The sequence below is a fragment of the Melanostigma gelatinosum genome (assembly GCF_949748355.1).
Source record: "Melanostigma gelatinosum genome assembly, chromosome: 22".
Lineage (NCBI taxonomy): Eukaryota > Metazoa > Chordata > Actinopteri > Perciformes > Zoarcidae > Melanostigma > Melanostigma gelatinosum.
Genome location: NC_136655.1, coordinates 887567 through 900210, shown reverse-complemented (window position 1 = coordinate 900210; position 12644 = coordinate 887567). Strand labels below are relative to the sequence as shown.

Sequence of the window (12644 nt, the reverse complement as noted above, 5' to 3'; positions counted from 1 at the left end):
AGGGCAACACACTCATTGAGCTTCCTCTGTTCCACGGGGCTCCGCCCCCTCTGGGATGTCTATGAATGACGGCACATTCATCCAGCTGGATTCCTTCACTCCGCTTCAGTCCTCACGTCCTCACTGCTGGTCGGCTGGTGGAACAAACGTTCAGTAGAAGTGATCACTGTTATTATCTCCTCTTCATGTGAAGCCTCAATATGTTCACATGGATGAGTGAGTGTTCACAGCAGCTGCTGCACTGAGGACTATCAATGTAGTACCCCCCCCCCCCCCCCCCCCCCCCATGTCATTCATAAACACACAGGAAGCTTATATAATGACCCCCCCCCCCCCCTTCTCTACAGCTATGTATAAGCCCAGCAGCATGCAGGGAGAAGAGCGACGCCGATTCATGCCGTGCCCTTCAGGACCAACGCGGGCTCTTGGGGGGTTTGCAGGGCCCCGACTTCAGGGGGCTGTTATCAGAGTCACGGCACGGGAGAGCCGGCGAGGAGAGAGGGAGGTGACGTGACAGATGGGGGAGGAAAGGGGTGAGTGATGGGGTGGGGGGTAACGAGCATGCAGCGCAGCGGTGCTGATGATGATGATGATGATGATGATGATGATGATGATGATGATGATGATGATGATGATGATGATGATGATGATGATGATGATGGTGATGATGATGATGATGATGATGGAGGGAAGTTAAGGAAACAAGTGTCTCGAGGTTCATGTTCAACCACAAACCAGAGTCCACAATCTCAGCCAGACACGTATTCCACGATCTCTCCCGAAACCTGAGCAAGTACTTTACGATCTCTTTCTAAACCGATGAGTTGTTTCCTGTGACGACAGAAGTTTATTTTGAAAAGACTTTATTCACGTAACGAGCAGAAATTGCAGCATGAAGAGGACATGAAGGTAACATCCTGCTCGCTCATTGGTGGGTTGGATCAGTTGTCGGTCCTTCAGTCTTCCCACCAGATACTGAAGGAACAAACATGAAGCAGCCAATGACTCACAATGTAACGTACTATCTATAATATACCGCTACATCCTCAAAGTACACACAACGTGTATTGGAAGTATTCAAACAACGCGGTTTGCGTCGCAGCTGCTGCTCTAACGTTCGTGCACATATTGCAGGAATGCTGCGCTGTTGCACCTCCATCATGGACGGTGCACTCACTGCAGCTGACACTTGTGAGATGTGTTCAATCGTGTAAGTGTGTATGTTACTGGTTAATAACTGATACACTTATGGCACAGCTCAAACTGAACAAGTTTCATGTTCGCCTGAAAAAAAGCACCTGTTTGAACTTTTTTTTGAAATAATGCCAAATGAACCCTAAAATCACTCCACAGTCAGCACAACAGGTGTGTGGTCTGTCCAAGCTCATTTTACTGAGCAGGCCGGCATAACATGAGGTCTGAGTACAGAATTTCAAGCAAAATTCCGATTTTTGGAACCAGATTTTGCGCCGCTCTATTGTAATTTGATATACTATACAACTACATATTAACTATATCTTCACTTGCTTTATCACTAAGAGTGTTCAATACATCGTAATGAAGCAGTTTGCAATCATTTTCAGTCATGTTCACTTATTTCCAGATGTCATAAGTCTCATCCTTGAAATAAATCTGCTGTGACTCGGTGTCTGTGTGGGATTCTTAAGGCCTGTGATTGGTGGATTTAGTCATATGACACGTTGTTAGGTCCGGAATAGTCCATTGAAACCGTCAGGGGTGTTATTTGGAACGTCGAGGGCGATTAATCAGTAAACATCTTGATAAAGTGGGCTCGACCCCCATGCGAAAAATAGGTTGGTCCAGTCTAAAGATCCGCCCCGTTTCCACATGGAACATCTCAGCGCATTGATTCCAGCGCAGGGAGACGAGCAGGAAATGCACTTCAGAGTCAGAGCGGCACCAACTTTCAATGGATTCACTGTTTTTTTCCGGACGAAAATCGCCAAAAGGTCTGGAGATTTTCAATTTTTAATTATGATAATAAACACATGAGTTTATGATATGATAGAACTGTTTATACCACCATAATCCTACAGCCATCATGTTGAAGCACATAAGCAGATATTCATTTAAAAAACTGCAGTAAAATATCACTTTCCGACCACACATGGATGAAGCCGCTGATCCGAGATGTACATTTCGATCGTGAGTCTGTTTTTCCTTCTCCTCTGACGGATGGATGGCTGAGGACTGTTGTGAGTGCTGACTCAGCAGTTCTCCTTCCTAATGGTCTGAGCTGACTTGTGTTCCTTCTGAGCAGCTTCCTCTCTGTGGTCTGTGTCCCTGCAGCTCAACAGCCTCCTTCATTGTGAATGAAGCTCCAGACGAGCTGCTGGATCCTCACGAGTCTGCAGTGAAAGAGGTCGAAGGTCACGATGAGCCACGAGGAGACGAGTGTTGGTCTGACAGACCAAGTTCATTTATGAAACATAGGCGGTAGAAACATAAAGCCTCGTTCACTTTAATATGCATTATATCATATCATACATGTACAACATTGCAGAACATCAAAGAGAAAGAAAAGGCCACAATACACGCATCACAACTCTCCACACAGAAGCATCGCGCCGTCACAATGTGAAGGATCCTGCTGTCATGTACTTCATACCTCGTACAGTCAAATACACGACACGTTCACAAAAAGGGTTTTAAACACTGACGACACAAGTGGAGGTTTTGCAGACAGAAAGATATTTGAGTCACGTTGAATCAGCTGACAGCAGCAAAACACTGGAGACCAAGAGATGAGTGGATGAATACCTCGAGCACCAGCAGAACAAAGCCCACGACCGTCATCCACGCTTCAGCAGCGTATGTTTGTTCATAACTGCTGAATGATGAACTGTTACGTTAAATATCAGCTGAATTAACACAAACATAACAATAACAATGTCTGTTTTACTTTATTTGATTCCTTAAAACAAAGACCAGGAAGACTTACTGCACATTCAATACATTCATTTACAATATGTTGTTTTATTATTATGTGCAACCAACTGCACAGTAATAAAAAGCAAAGCTTTCCTCTTCTATAACTCAATGTTATTAACCGAAGCAGGTTATGATTAAGGCACGATGCACTTCTTCATGCACAGAACAATCACCTTCTGCTGATGATATTGCTCTTTTCATGCATTATTGCTTATTGATGGATAACTGTGGTTACCCCCCCCCCCCCCCCCCCCCCCAGACATGACATCACTGACAGATGTTTAACGAAGATATGAATTCATTTGCTTTGGTTTCAAACGTGCTTTCATTCCCTTCTATTGATGCCGTGGGATTTATTTCTGCCTTTTTTAATGACCTTTTTGAACCGGCTCTTTTATGGTTAAAAATTGCCACATATGAATCGATATTACCGTTTCTTTTAATATTTTTGACAAATTTGTAGACATAAAGTCGATAAAGAATTCAGATATTTTTCAATAAACTGTTTCTGGCAGCAGTGTCCCAATAATAACACACAATAAGTACCGGTAGCCGCCTTTATGGATGTTCGGGTTACGATGTTGATATCGGACAATTCTGGTAAATATTTATGTTCAATGGCAAAATGACATGCACACACACACGCACACACACGCGCACACACACACACACAGACGCACACACATACGCACACACACACACGCACACACACACACACACGCACACACACACACACACACACACACACACACACCGTTTAGATGTTTATGGCACATGAAAAAAACAGGAAATATGAAATGACACATCTGCATGTGTTGTCATCTGAAACACATGAAGATTGAAACTGATCAGAATAAAAGATTTATTTTATAGAAAAATAGATCACAATAGAAGATTGTCAAAACAAACATGGCAACAATAATTGGAAATAAACAGAAAAGAAAAGAAATCCAAAAATGCATTTTGCTTCCACACTGAAGTTCCCAGAGCACAATAATCACGATCGCTGATCTCTTATTTCTGCATGAAAATGAGACGATTTCTGTCTGAACTGAACTCGGTTCATCAGGAATGAGAAGGTCCTCCAACACGTAGCAGGTGCTGATGCTGCTGACGACAACGTGATCTGACCAGGCTGACCTATCGCCTTCAGTCATGAGAAGATGGAAATCAGTTTTCATAATCTACAGTACAGACAAATTGTGTTTGGCCTAGCTTAGCACAACGACTGGAAGCAGGGGGACAACTGTTGGATTCCATTCAAAGAGAAACGAAAACGGTTGCGTTGGTATTCTTACATGTTGCAGGAATGTAGATGAACTTGTTAAATGTAGTCGAGACCAAGACGAGACCAGGCGACCCACCATGAGGCCCGGACCTCAGAGAGGCTAGCATCTCACGTGCTAAGAAGTAGCTCCAATGCTAACAACTTCTAAAAAACCACAGCGTTACACCTTTACATATTTGTTTATATATATATATATATATATACACATAATACCATGTAAATCAGACTTGGGTTAGGTTAGCAGTTCCCCCTTGCTTCCAGTCTCTGTTGCTAAGCTACGCTAACTTGATCTTGGAACATGTTCTGGGTGCAATGGACCCACCGTGCTCGACCTCTGATTGGCTGGCACTCGTTGCCTTTGTCGGTAGGATTGGTCAGGTGTAGGGTAAGAATATCAGGATAAGCCAATCAGAGGCAGCGTAGCGTGGGATTCTTCATGTAGCATCCTGGAGCTAGCGGATGCCTCTCACACATTCTCATAGCAGCTTATCACTTTCATAACTTGTATTAAAGCTCAGGCACTGACTGACCCTAAAGCCACGTCAAGCAGACGGCTCTGAGTTGTTGGAAGTTGTATTTGAAGCTAACAGTTTCCCACTGCTCCCAGTCTTTGTGCTAAGCTACGATAAGCTAACACCATCCCTGTACTGGACGCACAGAGATTGAACTGGTTCCCATCTTCTCCTTTGAATCGGGTAAAGAGAGATGACAGAGGGATTTACTAAATATTCATATTCTTCCCAAACATTTCATTCATTTGGTGTCTGAAATGTGCAGGAATGAAACGTTGGGACTGTTTATTGTCTGTGTGGAAACCTCTGAAGCATGTTTGTAGAAATCTTCATTAAAAGCTCAAACTAATAAATACTTTTAGGTTTAGAGGTTTGTTTATTTTAAGACTGATCCTCACCATCGATTCAACGATCCATCCACACACACTCGCTCACACTCTGATCAATTTCACCAATAAATTAAAATGTGCAAAGAAAACCATGAAGTCTGGTTGTGAGCTGTGAAGTCTGTCTGGATGTTTCACTAAAAGGCTTCATAGATATGTTTATTAATATTAATATGTGTTTACACATTTCCTCGAGCGTCTTTAGCTTCTTCTTCTGGACTCAACTGGCAGTTTGTAGAGCGTTTGGGTTCATTCACTCACAGCGGATCATGAGAGCGTCCATCAAACAGGTCATCGCTGTCGACAGTGAGCGGACACTGAGGTAGATGTCAGCAATAATAACAGATGTACAGCATTCTGATCACAACACAAAACACGATCAGAAACATTCTCAATCATTGGAAGAAAATCAGAAGTCAAATGTCTGCGATGACGTTTGCTTCCGTTTGTTTTGCAAACGGACGTTCTTTTTCTCGGGTCGTTGTTTCTCTTTCTAAAGTGTTTTGGCGGCAGACACGTTCATCACAGCGGCTTTGTGTTTACCAAACAACATGAACGAAAAACAAACAAACACATCAGCAAAAGTGTTCAAAATCCACAAAATAATGAAGCAATTCCTCTCCATAGAAAACAGTACGATGCTTTCAAAATATAGATTTAGCAACGAACTCCGCCATTCAAACTGAATTATTTCAATGAAGCCGACGAGCTGCTGTTGTTGTTGTTGTTGTTGTTGTTGTTCCCGTCAACATAAAGTCAGACCTGTTCTGTCTCATGCTCTACTCTCCAGGCATGCACTGATATGATATGTTGTGGTTTGATTATGATTGACAGACGACGGGTAGTTCTTCCATCAACATCGACGGACGACTCGTTCACACATCAAGTAACGTCAGTCAGGACGTCCTGTCGGCGCCGTATTCCCTACGAGAGTCAGGGCTTCATTTCACCTTCATCAGAGGAAGAGGAGGAGGAAGAGGCGAGCAGCGGAACAGCGGAGCAGCGGAGCAGCCGAGCAGCCATCTCGTAGTCTTCTGGTTTGACGAGCTGGACGAGCGGCTCATCGATCTTCACCTGAAGACAAAAAAAGAAACAAACACTGTTGTTCCAGGACAAAATAAAGTAAAGTAAAGTAAAGTAAAGTAAAGTAAAGCAAAGCAAAGCAAAGTAAAGTAAAGTAAAGTAAAGTAAAGCAAAGCAAAGCAAAGCAAAGCAAAGCAAAGCAAAGCAAAGTAAAGCAAAGCAAAGCAAAGCAAAGTAAAGTAAAGTAAAGTAAAGCAAAGCAAAGCAAAGCAAAGCAAAGCAAAGCAAAGTAAAGCAAAGCAAAGTAAAGTAAAGCAAAGCAAAGCAAAGCAAAGCAAAGTAAAGCAAAGCAAAGCAAAGCAAAGCAAAGCAAAGCAAAGCAAAGTAAAGTAAAGTAAAGTAAAGCAAAGCAAAGCAAAGCAAAGCAAAGTAAAGCAAAGCAAAGCAAAGCAAAGCAAAGCAAAGTAAAGTAAAGTAAAGTAAAGCAAAGTAAAGTAAAGTAAAGCAAAGTAAAGTAATGCGTGAATGTTAATAACCTCTGTGTTTGTGTGTCAAACATTATGAATATCTCTCCTCTCCCCGTCTCTCCCTCACCCAGTCCCACCCTTTCAAAATAAAAGCCCCATAGAGTAACTGTATCTCAACATGAAGCTCAGAATGAGGTTCGTACAGAGATGACGGGAGCGTCGGCTTACTATTCATCCTAAAATCACAACTCTACGATCAAAACAGAAACAGAGAAGATGAGATGTGGAAGTATTTGAACTGAAGTAAAGCAAGAGAAGCAGAACTCGAGCCCTTCCTGTGAATATTCCACATGAACTTGTTCTGCATCTCCTGAGAGAGCATCTCTCGAGCTGCTCTGTGTTAAAGTGGATCCAGGTCCAGCAGCAGCTGCTGCCCCCTGCAGGCCGACGGCTGAACTGCAGCTGTTCAGTGAGGATGAAACAGAGCAGGTGACTGTGACCAGCAGAGGGCAGTAGAACATCTCTCTCTGTTATTGAGTCACAATGTTGTCTCTGTTCAACAACCCGTATCTGTGTTTTTCATCTGAGTTTAAAGAGCAGAGATTCACTTTATGAGTTTAAATCTTGTTTCTCATTTACTTGTTGCAACAATATTTCACTACATCACACAAGATATGTTTTTCAGTACAAACATGATTCATATCTATCCAGTAAGAGTTATGACGGTAGTAGAAATGTAATGAGGGCAAGAGACGCATTTCAGATTATTTATATTATGACGTCAATAACTCCAGTACAGTAGAATTATTATTAGTGTTTTTATTCATAAGAGAATATTCCAGAAGAGTTGAAGAACTCGTCATCCTCACGTCTTCATCCTGCTCAGTGAATCACGAGCAGAGCTCAAAGTCTGCTCATGTTCAGTGAACAGATGTTCTAAAGCTCGTCCTGCCACTGCTCCTGGCCTCTGGCGTGAAGTCGGTCGCACGTCGATATGAAGGAAATAACTTCATTTATTCTACGGAGCAAGTCGCTGGATTCAGGAAGCTCCAGCAGCTGATGTTTGTCATCGTACAGAAGATGAGTGTTTGTGGTTGAATGACAGCAGACGATGAGAATATGTGAAAGTTCAGCAGCAGTTTGAACTGAGTGTTGGTCAGAGAGGAGAGATGAGCATCGAGCAGCTAAAGAGCCGCTCAGGAGGAGGAGCCCAACCACAGAGCAACCAGAGAGGACACGCCTCCTCAGGGGACACGAACAACTCCTTTAAGCTGTGCTCAGCCTGCTGCTGCCCCCTGGTGGCCAACAATCAATGACTGCAGCTTTAAAAAGATACAGAACCACCGTTTAATGCAGCGCAATGACACCAACAGCACCAACAGCACCAACAGCACCAACAGGACCAACAGGACCAACAGGACCAACAGCACCAACAGGACCAACAGGACCAACAGGACCAACAGGACCAACAGCACCAACAGGACCAACAGGACCAACAGCACCAACAGCACCAACAGGACCAACAGCACCAACAGGACCAACAGGACCAACAGCACCAACAGCACCAACAGCACCAACAGCACCAACAGGACCAACAGGACAAACAGCACCAACAGCACCAACAGGACCAACAGCACCAACAGGACCAACAGCACCAACAGGACCAACAGGACCAACAGCACCAACAGGACCAACAGGACCAACAGCACCAACAGGACCAACAGCACCAACAGCACCAACAGCACCAACAGCACCAACAGCACCAACAGGACCAACAGCACCAACAGGACCAACAGGACCAACAGCACCAACAGGACCAACAGGACCAACAGGACCAACAGCACCAACAGCACCAACAGCACCAACAGGACCAACAGCACCAACAGGACCAACAGGACCAACAGCACCAACAGCACCAACAGCACCAACAGCACCAACAGGACCAACAGCACCAACAGCACCAACAGCACCAACAGGACCAACAGGACCAACAGCACCAACAGGACCAACAGCACCAACAGCACCAACAGCACCAACAGGACCAACAGCACCAACAGGACCAACAGCACCAACAGCACCAACAGCACCAACAGCACCAACAGCACCAACAGGACCAACAGGACCAACAGGACCAACAGCACCAACAGGACCAACAGCACCAACAGGACCAACAGCACCAACAGCACCAACAGGACCAACAGGACCAACAGGACCAACAGGACCAACAGCACCAACAGCACCAACAGCACCAACAGGACCAACAGGACCAACAGGACCAACAGCACCAACAGGACCAACAGCACCAACAGCACCAACAGGACCAACAGCACCAACAGCACCAACAGCACCAACAGAATCAAGCTCAAACGCTGACCGACGTGAACTGCAGGAGGCCGGCCCTCAACAGATACCTTTATGACGTCATATGAAACATGAATGAACTCACCTGTCTGTGCCACCAGCCCTCCGGTGTTTTGAATCTGTTGGTCGTCCGTCCGTCGGTGCATCGATGACTCAGCAGTTAAACTCCATCAGGCCTCCGTCCATCGACCCCTCAGCTGATAATCCAACAGCTCGTCTGTTTCCTTCACTTCGTTCACCTTCTCTTCTCTCCGTCAGCTTTTAGTCGAGTGATTCGTGGCTTTGATGTCGGAGCTCGTTGTGGAAACTAAACGCAGCCGGTGAGCTGTTGACTCACTGCAATCAATAGAGTTGTGAATGGAACAGGAAGTGATCGGTTTGATGGATGAATATCAAGTTGAGCCGTCAGACGGGCGTCGGCCTCGGTGGACATTTCTCTTATGGAAGCAGCAAAGTGACCAAATGATTTCAAGAAACTGAAACTATAATGTTGACATTTAGATACAGCTGAATGTTTTACTTTGAAAAGCTCTCTGAGTTCATGTGGTTTTAGGATTCTCAGTCTTAAACGTGTGACGGAGAGAACGGCAGCTGATTGGATGTCTGGTCGATCACTTCAGCGGAAGCTTCATTGAAACACGTTCGCTGCTTTTCTTCTGAAGCCCAGAAATACAAGTTTGTTTTCTATTTGAATTGTTGGAGTTGATTTTGAACAACGGTTGAAAGATTCCAATTTTGTCTTTTTTAGGCTCCCGTAGTTTACCCACAAGTGACTAAATACATTTCTAGTAAACTTTGCGGTTTAAAATTTCATTTTTTTTCAATAAGAAAATAATAAATAATCACTACACTTCACAACACTTTGTTTACATAAATACCGAAAATCAGCTGAGATATTAAGTAAACAAATGTAAATATTGTATCAGTCGAGCTCTAAAACATCCAAAATATCATCTTTTTTCTTTTATAAATGTCACATTCTTTCCTTTCGTTTATAAATCGTTCCCTCTCACTGAACACGTGCATGATTTTAAAACCTTAACTTGTGTCTCTGGTGAACTTTTAACGGACGTTTCTGGTTAATGTCTCAACATATTTCATCCTAAAATACCAGAAAATTAAATAACAGCTCAGTTTGGATCATTTCCTCTCAGAGTGACTACAGAGCTCACCAGGTCACGTGACTGTCTGTAAATATGAAATCACGTTTAAACGTTCAGCTGGTGAAGTCAGACAACATGGAGGTTCCTCCTCTCCCCTCCTCTCCTCTCCTCTCCCCTCCTCTCCTCTCCTCTCCTCTCCCCTCCTCTCCCCTCCTCTCCTCTCCTCTCCTCTCCTCTCAACTCCTCTCCTCTCAACTCCTCTCCTCTCCTCTCCTCGGTCCTCGTGGCAGACAACACGCAGAAGAGTCTGGAAGGTTGCTATAGAAACTGCGTCCATTGATGGAGACGCAGCGCTGCTCCTCGTCCACGCGGTGGCGCTCGTGGTTCAGGAAAAAAAATAACAGAAAGAGCTGCACCTGATGTCATCACAAAGTGATGATTTAAAAACATCTGTTTAATATGAGGTGTGTGTGTGTGTGTGTGTGTGTGTGTGTGTGTGTGTGTGTGTGTGTGTGTGTGTGTGTGTGTGTGTGTGTGTGTGTGTGTGTGTGTGTTTAATTGGTCCTGTGTTGTCTCTGCTTCAGATAGACAGAATAAAAGCACATGTAAACTTTAAACCTGCATTATTATGGCAATAAATTACTAAGAGAACATTATTAATGATATATTATATGATATATGAATCATAATAATCGTAATAAAGTGCTACAATCCTTTCTAAACGTTCTCCTCGTGGCGCGTAATGGAAGACCGGTTCATGTGATGGATGCGGGTTCTCTTATAATCCACCTGGTGGTTTTGGATGAGTCTCTCTGAGGGCGCAAAATAAGGAGCTCAACCCGGAGCACGAGGTCTGATGGACGCGCCATCCGGTGCGTCACCGCGCGCGGGGGAGAGTCAGACCTCGGTGAGCTTCCCGGTGTACGCTTTGTGCGGGCTGCAGTTGGTGTGCTTGATGGAGTCCGCGTCCTCGCTGCCCGGGTAGAAGTCGGACTTGCACAGAGACGGGTTGCTGTCGCTCTGCTCCAACTCCCCGAACTGCAGCTGCTGCTGGCCGCAGGTCACGTGCGTGTACTGGAACTGCTCCTCGTGCTCCGTCTCGCGGTGGTAGAAGTAGTTGAAGTTGGACACGATGACGGGCACCGGCAGCGCGATGGTGAGCACGCCAGCGATGGCGCACAGCGAGCCCACAATCTTCCCCCCGATGGTCACGGGACACATGTCCCCGTAGCCCACGGTGGTCATGGACACCACGGCCCACCAGAAGGCGTCCGGGATGCTGCTAAAGCCCGAGTCCGGGTCGTCGGTCTCCGCAAAGTAGACCGCGCTGGAGAAGAGGATGACGCCGATGAAGAGGAAGAAGATGAGGAGGCCCAGCTCCCGCATGCTGGCTTTGAGAGTCTGGCCGAGGATCTGGAGCCCCTTGGAGTGTCTGGAGAGCTTGAAGATGCGGAAGACCCGCACCAGGCGGATGACCCGGAGGATGGCCAGGGACATGGCCTGCTGCCCGTTCCCCTGGTGCTCCGCGAGCTCCAGCCCCAGCGTGATGAAGTACGGCATGATGGCCACGATGTCGATGGTGTTCATGATGTTCTTGAAGAACGCGGGCTTGCTCGGGCACGCGAGGAACCGGACCAGCAGCTCAAAGGAGAACCAGATGATGCAGAGCGTCTCCACGATGAAGAACGGGTCCGTGAACGGGTTCGGCTTCTTTGCGCGCGCCGTTCCGTTCCCCGCCGGCTGCTCGTCGAACGTCCGGGCGTCCTCTCTGAACTCCGGTAAAGTCTCCAAGCAGAAGATCACGATGGAGATGAGGATGACCAACACGGAGACGATGGCGATCCCCCTGGCGGGTCCGGAGCTCTCCGGGTACTCGAACAGGAGCCAGACCTGCCGCTGGAACTCGTTCTCGGGCAGCGGGCGCTCCTCCTCCTTAATGAACCCCTCGTCCTCCTTAAAATTCTCGATCACCTCCTCCCCGAGCTCGTAAAATTGAATCTCCTCCATGAAGATGTCCACGGGCACGTTGACGGGTCTCCGGAGCCTGCCCCCGGACTGGTAGTAGTAGAGGATGGCGTCGAAGCTGGGTCTGTTCCGGTCGAAGAAGTACTCGTTCCTCAGCGGGTCGAAGAAGCGCATCCTCTTGCGCGGGTTCCCCAGCAGCGTGGAGGGGAACTGGGCGAGCGTCTTCAGCTGCGTCTCGAAGCGCAGCCCGGAGATGTTGACCACCACCCGCTCGCAGCAGTCCTGGTTCTCGGCTGGCTCCGGGTCGTACACATCCTGCGCGGACAGCGCGGCCAGTGCCACAGTCTCATCCAGGTTCTCTCCGGGCACCACTGTCATCTTTCCCCCCCACCCCCTCCACAGACAAGGGCGTCTCTTCCCGCTCCTCGGTCCTCTCCGACTCCTCCGCGCGTATTTTGGGAACCAGCTGAGCGTCTTCCTCGTCTTTGTCTGCTCGGTGTGTCAGCGTCACGTCTGCGGGTGAGCTGGTTCCGCTGGCATTGTGTGCGCCCTCTTCCCCCCCCCCACCGCCGCCGCCACCACGCTCA

General features: G+C 46.6%; 1 protein-coding gene across 1 annotated transcript; it reads right to left on the bottom strand.

Annotated features, from left to right (window-relative positions):
- Positions 1-10989: 10989 nt before the first annotated feature.
- On the bottom strand, positions 10990-12435 carry LOC306795874 (shaker-related potassium channel tsha2; the record flags this gene model as incomplete). Its single annotated transcript, XM_079294564.1, has 1 exon — positions 10990-12435. One exon carries the CDS (start codon positions 12433-12435, stop codon positions 10990-10992), a length of 1446 nt encoding a protein of 481 aa, XP_079150690.1.
- Between the last annotated feature and the right edge of the window lie 209 nt (positions 12436-12644).